This window comes from Chiloscyllium plagiosum, unplaced genomic scaffold, assembly GCF_037043375.1.
Source record: "Chiloscyllium plagiosum isolate Xiang-an unplaced genomic scaffold, Cpla_swu_hap1 HiC_scaffold_6, whole genome shotgun sequence".
NCBI lineage: Eukaryota > Metazoa > Chordata > Chondrichthyes > Orectolobiformes > Hemiscylliidae > Chiloscyllium > Chiloscyllium plagiosum.
Window position 1 is genome coordinate 129290622 of NW_028270144.1, and position 12072 is coordinate 129302693.

General features: G+C 40.9%; 1 protein-coding gene across 5 annotated transcripts in view; it reads left to right on the forward strand.

Annotated features, from left to right (window-relative positions):
* Positions 1-12072, forward strand: part of xrra1 (X-ray radiation resistance associated 1) — an 88540-nt gene that overhangs the window by 2503 nt on the left and 73965 nt on the right. For 4 of the 5 annotated variants that reach the window (XM_087988461.1, XM_087988464.1, XM_043692539.2 and 1 more), the window contains exon 2: positions 11153-11248. The exons of the other annotated variant lie outside the window; for it this stretch is intronic. In XM_087988461.1, coding sequence (XP_087844587.1) covers positions 11158-11248 — 91 coding nt within the window. In that variant the 5' untranslated portion in view covers positions 11153-11157. The remainder of the gene's footprint in view (positions 1-11152; positions 11249-12072) is intronic. 5 annotated transcript variants of the gene reach the window in all.

The following is a 12072-nucleotide window of genomic DNA, read 5'->3' on the forward strand; positions in this document are numbered from 1 at the left end:
CATTATGTGAATAGGCCCAATGAGGGAGGTTGCTGTACTGGACCAGGTATTGGGAAATGAGCCTGGTCAGGTGATTAAAGTTTCAATGGCAGAGCATTTTGGGAATAGTGACCATAATTCTGTAAGTTTTTGAATGCTTATGGATAAGGACAAAAGTGGACTTTGGATGAAGATATTAAATTGGAGGAAGGCCAACTATAACTGAATTATGCAAGAATTGAAGAATGTAGATTGGGAGTGGCTGTTTGAAGGTAAATCCACATCAGAGTCTTTTAAAGATCAATTGATTAGAGTGTAGGACATGTATGTTCCTGTGAAAATGAAGGACAGGAATGGCAGGATTCAGGAACCTTGGATGATAGGAAAAATTGTCAGTTTAGTCAAAAAAAAGAAAGCATACCTAAGGTCTAGGTGACTAAAAACAGACAGAGTTCTTGAAAAATATAGAGAAGGTAGGAAGGAGCTCAAATGGGGAGTTAAGAGGGCTAAAAGTGGCAGTGAAATGTCCTTAGCCAGCAGGGTTAAGGAGAATCCTGAGACATTTTATATATAAGGAGCAAGAGGGTAGCTATGGAAATAGTAGGCCCACGCAAGGATAAAGGAGGGAGATTATGTGTGGAGCCAGACGAAATTGCGTGAGATCCTTAATGAGTATTTTACATCAGTATTTACTAAAGAACGGGACATAAGGGATGTTGAGGTTAGGAAAAGTGTGCGAATACTCTGGGGCAGGTCAACATAAGGAAGGAGGAAGTGTTAGGTGTCTTGAAATGCATTAAGATAGATAAGTCCTCAGGGCCAGATGGGATCTATCTGGATTACTGTGGGAGGCAAGGGAGGAAGTAGCTGGGGCCTTAACAGATCTTTGTAACCTGTTTGGCCTTGGGCAAGGTTTCAGAGAACTGGAGAATGGCCAATGTTGTTCCTTTGTTTAAAATGGGAAACAGAGATAATCCATGTAATTGCAGGCTGGTGAGGCTCACGTCAGTGGTGGGGAATCTGTTGGAGAAGATACTGAGAGATAGGATTTATTCACATTAGGAAGCGAATGGACTTGTTAGAATTAGAATTAGGATTTATGTCATGTGTATTCAAGTGTAAAATACAGGAATATAATGAAAAGTGTACAATGTTGCCACACATAGCAAAGTACCTAGTTACAAATCTTAGGTACTAAAATAGATCAGGTACAAAAATAGAGAAATAAAGAAAAAAACTAAAAGTTCTACATTGCAGGTCTTCATAGAATAAGTTAGGAAAATATGGAAATAAAATTAAAGGATAGACCTTACAGTCCTTCACTAGCCTGCAATTGTTCCATGCTGGAGGCTTTCCACATGTGGTCTCACTCTCCCCCACACTGAGCTAAAGGTTTGTGCGGGGAATGTCGTGTCTCACCACCTCGATTGAGTCTTTTGAAGAGGTGACAAGAATGATTGATGAGAAGCATAGATAGAGTATATAGTCAGAAGCTTTTTTGCAGGTTGGAAAGGTCAATTACAAAAGGGCACAGGTTCAAGGTGAGAAGGGGAAAGTTTAGGGGAGAAGTGTGGGGAAAATATTTCACCTAGAAGGTGATGGAATACAGTGCCAGTGGAGGTGGTGGATAAGGCATGTTAGTAATGTTAAGGCATACCTTGATAGACACGTGAAGGGGAGGGAACAGTGGGATAGAAACTGAGTCTGAGTAACAAGTAGCAGGTCTAAATAAGGATTGGGAATCGGCACAGGCTTGGTGGGCTAAAGGGCCTGTTTCTGTGCTGTATTGTATTGTATTATATTTCAGGTTTATGCAAGATGATGTGCTGAAGATTCCCAAAGCAGCAAGGTTGTAAAATTTGGAGGCAAGGTCTTGAACCACAATGGATAATCTCAGTCTCTGAGCCAGGAGCTCTGGGTTCAAGTCTACACTCTGGGATTTGAAGGGCCAGAAAAAGCATGTTTTTAAAAAGGTCAAACAGTTAAGTAACAATTTTTAAATCCTTCCAAAAGATCCCAATGGCAGGTTGTTAGAGCGTGAGAAAATCCTAGTTAAACATGAGATGTAGGAGCTGAAGTACCCCATTCAACCCATCGGGCCTACTGCGCAATTCAGTGAGATCATGGCTGATCCGATCATTCACATCTCCACTTTTCTGCTTTTTCCCCATAACCCTCAATCCCCTCACTGATTAAAATCTACCTCAGTCTTGAATATACATAATGACCCAGCTTTCATAGCCCTCTGTGGTAAAGTATTCCATGGATTCACTACCCTCTAAAAATAGAAATTCCTCCTCATCTCTGTGTCAAACAGGTGACCCCTTATTCTAGGATTATGTCCACTGTTCCTAGACTCCCTCACGAAGGGAAACAACCTTTATGCATCTACTCTGTCCAAGTCCTTTCAGAACCTTGTATATTTAAACAAGATCACAACTTATTCTTTTAAATTTCCAACCTACTCAACTCAGAAACTGAACTAGACGAGCTAAATAAATGCAATTGCTACAAGAGCAAGTCAGAGTCATAGAGATGTACAGCATGGAAACAGACCCTTCGGTCCAACCCGTCCATGCCGACCAGATATCCCAACCCAATCTAGTCCCACCTGCCAGCACCCGGCCCATATCCCTCCAAACCCTTCCTATTCATATACCCACCCAAATGCCTCTTAAATGTTGCAATTGTACCAGCCTCCACCACATCCTCTGGCAGCTCATTCCATACACGTAACACCCTCTGCGTGAAAAAGTTGCGTCTTAGGTCTCTTTTATATCTTTTCCCTCTCACCCTAAACCTATGTCCTCTAGTTCTGGACTCCCCCACCCAAGAGAAAAGACTTTGTCTATTTATCCTATCCATGCCCCTCATAATTTTGTAAACCTCTATAAGGTCACCCCTCTGCCTCCAACGCTCCAGGGAAAACAGCCCCAGCCTGTTCAGCCTCTCCCTGTAGCTCAGATCCTCCAACCCTGGCAACATCCTTGTAAATCTTTTCTGAACCCTTTCAAGTTTCACAACATCTTTCCGATTGGATGGAGACCAGAACTGCACGCAATATTCCAACAGTGGCCTAACCAATGTCCTGTACAGCTGCAAAATGACCTCCCAACTCCTGTACTCAATATTCTGACCAATAAAAGAAAGCATACCAAACGCCTTCTTCACCACCCTATCTACCTGCGACTCCACTTTCAAAGAGCTATGAACCTGCACTCCAAGGTCTCTTTGTTCAGCAACACTCCCTAGGACCTTACCATTCAGTGTATAAGTCCTGCTAAGATTTGCTTTCCCAAAATGCAGAACCTCGCATTTATCTGAATTAAACTCCATCTGCCACTTCTCAGCCCATTGGCCCATCTGGTCCAGATCCTGTTGCAATCTGAGGTAACCCTATTCGCTGTCCACTACACCTCCAATTTTGGTGTCATCTGCAAATTTACTAACTACCTCTTATGCTCGCATTCAAATCATTTATGTAAATGACAAAAAGTAGAGGGCCCAGCACTGATCCTTGTGGCACTCCACTGGTCACAGGCCTCCGGTCTGAAAAACAACTTTCCTCCCCACCCTCTGTCTTCTACCTTTGAGCCAGTTCTGTATCCAAATGGCTAGTTCTCCCTGTATTCCATGAGATCTAACCTTGCTAATCAGTCTCCCATGGGGAACCTTGTCGAATGCCTTACTAAAGTCCATATAGATCACATCTACTGCTCTGCCATCATCAATCTTCTTTGTTACTTCTTCAAAAAACTCAATCAAGTTTGTGAGACATGATTTCCCACGCACAAAGCCATGTTGACTATCCAGAATCAGTCCTTGTCTTTCCAAATACATGTACATCCTGTCCCTCAGGATTCCCTCCAACAACTTGCCCACCACCAAGGTCAGGCTCACCGGTCTATAGTTCTCTGGTTTGGCTTTACCTCCCTTCTTAAACAGTGGCACCACGTTTGCCAACCTCCAGTCTTCCGGCACCTCACCTGTGACTATCAGTGATACAAATATCTCAGCAAGAGGCCCAGCAATCACTTCTCTAGCTTCCCACAGAGTTCTCGGGTACATCTGATCAGGTCCTGGGAATTTATACACCTTTAACCGTTTCAAGACATCCAGCACTTCCTCCTCTGTAAACTGGACATTTTGCAAGATGTCACCATCTATTTACCTACAGTCTATATCTTCCATATCCTTTTCCACAGTAAATACTGATGCAAAATATTCATTTAGTATCTCCCCCATTTTCTGTGGCTCCACACAAAGGCCGTCTTGCTGATCTTTGAGGGGCCCTATTCTCTCCCTAGTTACCCTTTTGTCCTTAATATATTTGTAAAAGCCCTTTGGATTCTCCTTAATTCTATTTGCCAAAGCTATCTCATTTCCCCCTTTTGCCCTCCTAATTTCCCTCTTAAGTATACTCCTACTTTCTTTATACTCTTCTAAGGATTCACTTGATCTATCCTGTCTATACCTGACATATGCTTCCTTCTTTTTCTTAACCAAACTCTCAATTTCTTTAGTCATCCAGCATTCCCTGTACCTACCAGCCTTCCCTTTCACCCTGACAGGATATACTTTCTCTGGATTCTCGTTATCTCATTTCTGAAGGCTTCCCATTTTCCAGCCGTCCCTTTACCTGCGAACATCTGCCTCCAATCAGCTTTCGAAAGTTCTTGCCTAATACAATCAAAATTGGCCTTTCTCCAAATTAGAACTTCAACTTTTAGATCTGGTCTATCTTTTTCCATCACTGTTTTAAAACTAATAGAATTATGGTCACTGGCCCCAAAGTGCTTCCCCACTGACACCTCAGTCACCTGCCCTGCCTTGTTTTTCAAGAGTTGGTCACGTTTTGCGCCTTCTCTCGTAGGTACATCCACATACTGAATCAGAAAGTTGTCTTGTACACACTTAAGAAATTCCTCTCCATCTAAACCTGTTAGCAGAGGCTAGCAGTAAGTTACTTCTTGATTTCGCAAAGCTTGTCCATCATTTACCCACTTGACTGCATGAAAGTAGCTCTAACAACACTTATGAAGATTGATACCAAGCAGGACAAAGCAGTCCACTTAATTGGCACCACATCTACAAAAATCCACTCCCTTCACCAACACTCAGTCGCAGTAGTGTGTACCATTGACAAGATGCTCTGCAGAAATTCCCCAAGGCTCCTTAAACAGCACCTTCCAAACTCATGACCACTTCCATATTTAAGGACAAGAACACCATCATCTGCAAATTTCCCTCCAAGCCACTCACTATTCTGACTTGGAAATATATCACTGTTCCTTTACTGTAACTGGCTCAAGATCCTGGAACTTCCTCCCTAACTGCATTGTGGGTTTCCCTATAGCACATGGACTGCAGTGGTTTGAGAAGGCAGCTCATCACCGCCTTCTCAGTGGCAACCAGGATTGGGCAATAAATTGTGGCCCAGCCACAAGTGAATAAAAATAAACTCTCCTGATAAGACAGTCCCTCCATAATTGGACTCATCCCAGTGAACCTTCTCTGGACCGCTTCCGCTGCTAGTAAGTCCTTAGATAAGGCTTCCAAAAAAGTCACAATATTCCAGGTTAGACCATTCACAATATGGTCTAACTGTTGTCTTTTATAGTTTTAACAAAACCTCCCTCTTTGTATCCTATTCCTTTCAAAATAATGGCAAATATTCCATTTGACTTCTGTATTACCTGCTAAACCTGTATGCTAGTTTTTTCAGATTTTTGCATAATGACTCCTACATTCCTCTGTACTGTGGCTTTCTACACAACATCTCTATTTTGATTTTTAAAAGTTTTGGTCTTTTAGATTACAACCTGCAAATATTTCCCTATTTACCTTCAATCTGAAAGTAACCTGTAATAGGTAGTCAAATTAGTAGCTATCAATAACCAATGAATTTACAGTTTGCCTGAAATTTCGTTCTTTTGTTGGGTCCCTAATCTTGGGCTTTAATTATCCTGTTAAAAAAACCTTACAAGTTATGAACCCCAAAAAAAAGGCAAGCAAAAAGCACTTCATTCCCCTCTGCACCAAATTCCCACATTGCTACCAAATTCCCTGAACTTGGGCTGTATCTCACTCTGGATGTGAACTCTCCTTCCTGACTGTGTGAAACTTACTAACCTATTGAATTATTAGACTATTGAATTTAAGTGGAGAAACACCGCAGAAAACCAGAGTCCAAGGATTGTTGGTAAATTACTGCCAATCCATCTACTATCACAGTAGCTACTTCATTTATTTTCCGCGGATGTATTCCATCAGGTCTGGGTGACTTATTGGTCTTTAGTCCCAAGTTTTCCTAGTACTTTTTCTCAAATAATAGTTATTGTTTTTACTTCTTGTCTCCTTTTGCCCCTTGATTATTTAATAATTGTGGAATGCTTTTAGTGAAGACTGGTGCAAAGCATTGATGGAAAAATATTTGGAGTCTCTTCCATTATTATTCACAGCTCCAGATTACAACATGCATTTAAAAGTGTACATTCCCAGAGGAACTCAGACTCCAGGAGGAGTGGATGGCATGTTGGATGGCTGGAATGGTGACGTGAATCAGATCAATGTACAAAGTTAAAAATCACACAACAGCAGGTTATAGCCCAACAAGTCTGTTTGGAAGCACTAGCTTTCGGAGCGATGCTCCTTCATCAGGTGGATGAAGGAGCAGCGCTCCAAAAGCTAGTGCTTCCAATTAAACCTGTTGGACTATAACCTGGTGTTGTGTGATTTTTAACTTTGTACACCCCAGTCCAACACTGGCATCTCCAAATCAGATCAATGGAAACTTCATGGAGTTTGATCCACGTTCCAGCTGAGGTAGATTCAGGACCTTCCTCCTTGTCCTACCCATGATGGAAGTTGTATGCTGTGGGTTGGACATGTCCCTGGGAGAAGAACTCAAGAAGAAGAAGGAGAAAGATTAGCGAGGGTAGAACTTCAATTTTTGATCTCATCTCTCTGCAACATCTCTATACATTTCACACACTGAATTAATTTAAAGTACTTTGGTATCTAAACATTGCAGCAGCCTTTTAATGAGCAGCAAAAAAAACTATTATATGACCATGATTTGACTACTTTTTTGGGTGAGGTAATGATCTGTGAATCTTTGAAAAGCGAGGAAGGAGGATACCTTGAGAACTCTCTACTCTACTTTGAATATATGTTTGCATTACCTTTTTGAGAAACACATTAAAATTTTTGCCAAGTCCAGCAAACATGAGTTGAATTGGATCCTTTTTCCTGTAGACAGGGTTCAGTTTCTCAGCTCTCTTGCAGTGATTCTGAGTGCGCAAGTGCCTTATGATGTCTTTCTCCCCGTGTCTGGCACAGCTCAAGTAGGTCTCACATACCATGCAGTAAAAGTCCTTGCGACACTCTGGAACAGGCTGAATACATTGATATTTGATTGCCCATTCAGTCTTGAAATGGTGGCTGGACTTCTTTTGGCTTTGATATTTCATCTTCTTTTCCTACTTCTCTGCTGAGTTTGACATGGGATTGAAGAGAGGGGGGAGACCAAGAGGCAGACATGGAAATAGAGACTCGAGGGAATTCTCAAACCCTGGAACTCCTGACTTCTCAATTCTTAAACTTTAAAAATTGCTGTGCAGACTATATTTCTCAAGCAAAAATCTGTCATGATGCTTCAGGTGCCCTTAGTAAGCTGGGTAGATATAGCACAGTAACACAGACGTCATAATAACATGCTGTGACAGAGCAAGTGTAAATGCTACCTTGTAATGATTGCAGTTTAAGTTAAGTTAATTTGTTTGATCTTTGCCACTTTAAGAAAGTGTTTGAAATTGCAAAGAAGAGGTTTTGAATAGATTGCCTGGCTTTAGAGGCACCAGGATTGGAAGAGATGCAAATGAAGAAACCAAGATGTGGAAATTTCAGAGGCACTGGCCATAACTTTCCAATCCTCCTTAGACCTAAGTGGCGCCAGAGGACTGGAGAAGTACAGATGTTTACATTTGAGTATAAAGATCAGCCAAGCAACGACAGGTCAGCGTAGATTTGTTAAGGACAATTTGTGTTTAACTAACAAATGGAGTTGTTTTTTATTGAGGTAACAGAGATGGTTGAGCAGGGCAATGCTGCTGATATGTTGTGCATTGACTTTCAAAGTGCAGCACAACAATCTTGTGAGGAAAGTTTCCATTTGGGATTTAAAAGGGAGAGTACCAACATTGATATGAAATTGGCTAAGTAACAGAAACAGAGAATAATGGTTAATAACATTTTATGAGACTGGAAGAAGGTTTAAAGTGGAATTCTTTTGGGATTGATTATAGACTGCTGCTCTTCCTGATAAATATTAATGACGTAGACCTAGCTGTATAGGGGACATTTTCAAAATTTGAAGTCAATTAAACGTTTGAAAATGAATTATGAGGGGCATAGCATTAAACTCCATAGACAGGTTGATCGAGTGGGTGAACAGGAAATTTAATGCAGATAAATAGTGAAGTGATTTACTTTGAGAGAAAGAGGGCACTGCCTGAGAGTGTGGGAGGCAAATGAAATTGAATGTTAAAGAGGGAATTGGATTATTACTTGAACAGGAAGAATGTGTAGATATATTAGAAGGACAAACATTAATGTTCTGGTGTCATTGGTTCAAATCTCATTGCAGTATCTGGTGGAATATAAATTCAGTTAATGCTAATATCTGCTCCTAAGGTGTGGAGGGGAGATGATGGCCCAGTGGTATTATTGCTATGCTGTTAATCCAGAAACCTCAGTAATATTCTGGAAACCCAGGTTTGAATTTCCTGTGGTAGATGTTGGAATTTGAATTTGTCATTAAACTCTGGTGCCAGTGTGAATGGTGGAGGGAGCGTGTTTGGGGAGAGGGGTCTTCTTGGGCCTTTCTCTCAATCCCATATCCTTTCTCTCCTTCAAGTCCTCTTCCCACCATCCCTATTTCAATATTGCATTTCTTTCCTGCATGTGGGCAGCAGCTTCCTACCAGGTCTCACTTTCCACGTCCTCACCTTTTCATTGCAGTCTCCCAAGGCCTCTAGCAACATGTGGTGATGTTAGGGACATTGAGCAGGGGAGCAGCAGCAGTTGGACGAACCATGTCTGGAGGAAAAGAGATAAAGAGGCCTCATGGAGAGTGGTAGAGACAGACCATTTTCTCAACCAGCCATGAACACAGTAGACCTGGTTTAACCTTAATTGCCATTCATATTTATACAGACCCGATGTCAGTGGATCAAAGAGTCATAGTTAAAAATCACACATCACCAAGTTATAGTCCAACAGGGTTATTTTGAAGCATTGGCTTTCGGAGTTCTGCTCTTTCATCAGGTGACTGTGGAGTGTAAGATGATAAGGTTCGTATGCGACAGCACTGCCTTTAAGAGAGATGCGTCCTTACCTGTTTCTCTTGCGGAAAGATGCTGGAATAAAAAAAACAAACAACAAAGAAAATTTACAGCCCAGGAACAGGCCTTTCGGCCCTCCAAGCCTGAACGAATCCAAATACACTGTCTAGACTTATCGCCCAATTCCCAAGCATCTGTATCCCTCAGCTCCCCACCTACTCATGCATCTGTTCAGATGCATCTTAAATGAATCTACCATTCCTGCTCCACCACGTCTGCTGGCAACTTGTTCCAGGCACCTACCACCCTCTGTGTAAAGTACTTGCCGCGTATATCCCCTTAAACTTTTCACCCCTCACCTTGAACGCGTGACCTGTCATTATTGAATCCCTCACCCTGAGAAAAAGCTTATCTCTATCTATCCTGTTTATACCCTTCATGATTTTGTAGATCAGGTCCCCTCTCAATCAGGTCCCTGCTTAATCTTTTTTTCTAATAAAATCAATCCTAACATTCTCAACCTTTTTTCATAGCTAGCACTTTCCATACCAGGCAATATCCTTGTAAACCTTCTCTGAATGTCTCTTTCAGACAGACAATTGGTAAACAGCTTATGAGTTCTGCATGGGTGCTTCTTTTTGAAAAAATGAGACAAAAGAATCATGAGTGGACAGGGTCGGGGCTCACACAGACCCAGGAGGGTTTTTAGTTTTGCTTTTAGTTAGTTGAAGGTGTGCTGGTGGCTGAGCTAAAAGCTTTGCATTCCCTGCTGCTAGGGTCTCAGACAGCGAGGTTTCTTCAAAATCAAAAGAGGCAGCGTATGAGAACCAGAACTGTTTTGCTGAGTTGCATTTTTGCCAAAGGGTGTATTTGTGAGGTGTTGCCTGTATTGAAACAGTTGATGATTAGCGGTGAAATAAGACATTATCTTGTTAAATATTACAGGAGAGTTAAAATTATTGCCAGTTGTTTTTTCAATTTTACATGTGTTGTAAGAATACAGTGTGGTTTGCTTAAATCAATGGAATTATGTGTGGAATACAGCACCTTACACTTGCCTTTAAATATATGTGAAAGTTAGGGTGTAGGCTATCTTGTTACTGTATTTTGAGGGTTTCTCTTCTGGTCCATAACACATGATCTTCAGATTGTGCCAGAGGTTTGGAGACATTATGATTGGTGCAGAGTTTGAAGTATGTATTGATGTGTAAATCCTGCAATGACTTGGATTTCCTTAACAGTAGAACAATTTTGTAATATCTACCTTATCAAGCCCACTCAGATCCTGTATTTTTAAATGAGATAAGAACCCAGCATCTTCTGACTTAGTCATTTGGTAAATCACTACCCAATTAACAAACCTAGCAGGAGTTCCCCACTTTGATTCTTGCTATGTGTTAACTGACCCCAGCAATTAGGAGTCTAAGGGTGGCCTCATCATTCCCGTCTTTGGAGCCAAATCAGCCAAAATTCTGTCGTTTGAACAACATTTAGTTGTTCCTGCTTCCTCTGGGAAGTGAACATGCATGGTGTTTGGATGATGAAGGATTTGATTTAATGGTGAAGGTCCTTAAAGTTGTTTGTTCATCTGTACTCACAGTCCAGGCTTATACATGGTTAATGGTTGCGTAGATCTGATAACTGCCTGTAACCATGGTTCCAAGAGCTCATTAGAATCACCCTTCACATGATGTGAGAAAACTAAGAATAAGAAAGATATATTCTCTCAGCTACTGAATTCAAACTGGGCCAGAATAATGCCAGTTCAGTGAGCATCAGCTACATGTTAGGCATTTGATGCTCTTTTAATTTTTTTTATTGTTTTTCAGTAATTATGTTGCAAAATCAATATAAGCTGGATGATGGCAAGAGTGTCTCAATGGATTGCTTTCCAATAAGGAAGATCTTCAAGGGAGGATATCAAAGTAAGCACATTTTCCTTTTCATAGTTGGAAGGTACATATCGTAGTGAACCCAAGAAAGATTGTTTCAAAAACATCTATCATTGTATATCTGAAAGTATCTTCTTGGTATTTTAAATTTTTTCATGGTGCTGTTTCTTACTCCACCACACCACACATCCAACTTCCAAGAGATGAGGCAAATCCCTATTTAAAAATATAAACAAACAGTATTAATAAACAACAATAGCAAATTAAAATTGTAAAACAGCTTTGATAACATCTAGTAGCAAAGGGGAAAACCATTTGTCACAAATAGTCCTACTTCCCATAACCATATGTTTCCTTTTCACATAATTACCCAATTGTCTTTGAAAGTTTCTGTTGAATCTCCTTCTACCATGCCTTCAGACAGTGCTTTTCTAGTCATAACAACTTCTCGTATTCCCTCTGACCTTAAATCTGTGTCCTCTGGGTACCTAACAAATTTTATCAAAATTCTCATTACTTTAATATTCAAATAATATAAGGGAGGTGTTATTAAATGTCTTTCTAACCCACTCTGCCGAGAACAATCGCTATTTTATCATTCTCTACTTAGGTCCTTCATCATGTAATAGAATAATACAACAGAACAGCATGTGTGCCAGCATTTATTACCCATCCTAATTGCCCTGAGAAAGTGGTGATAAGCTGCTTCCTCGAACTCCTGTAGTCCATATGGTGTAGGGAGTTGAATGTTGAAGTTGGTGCACGGGGTGCCAGTCAAGTGGGCTGCTTTATCCTGGATAGTGTCAAGCTTCTTGAGTGTTGTTGGAGCTGCATTGATCTAGACAATACAAGAGTAT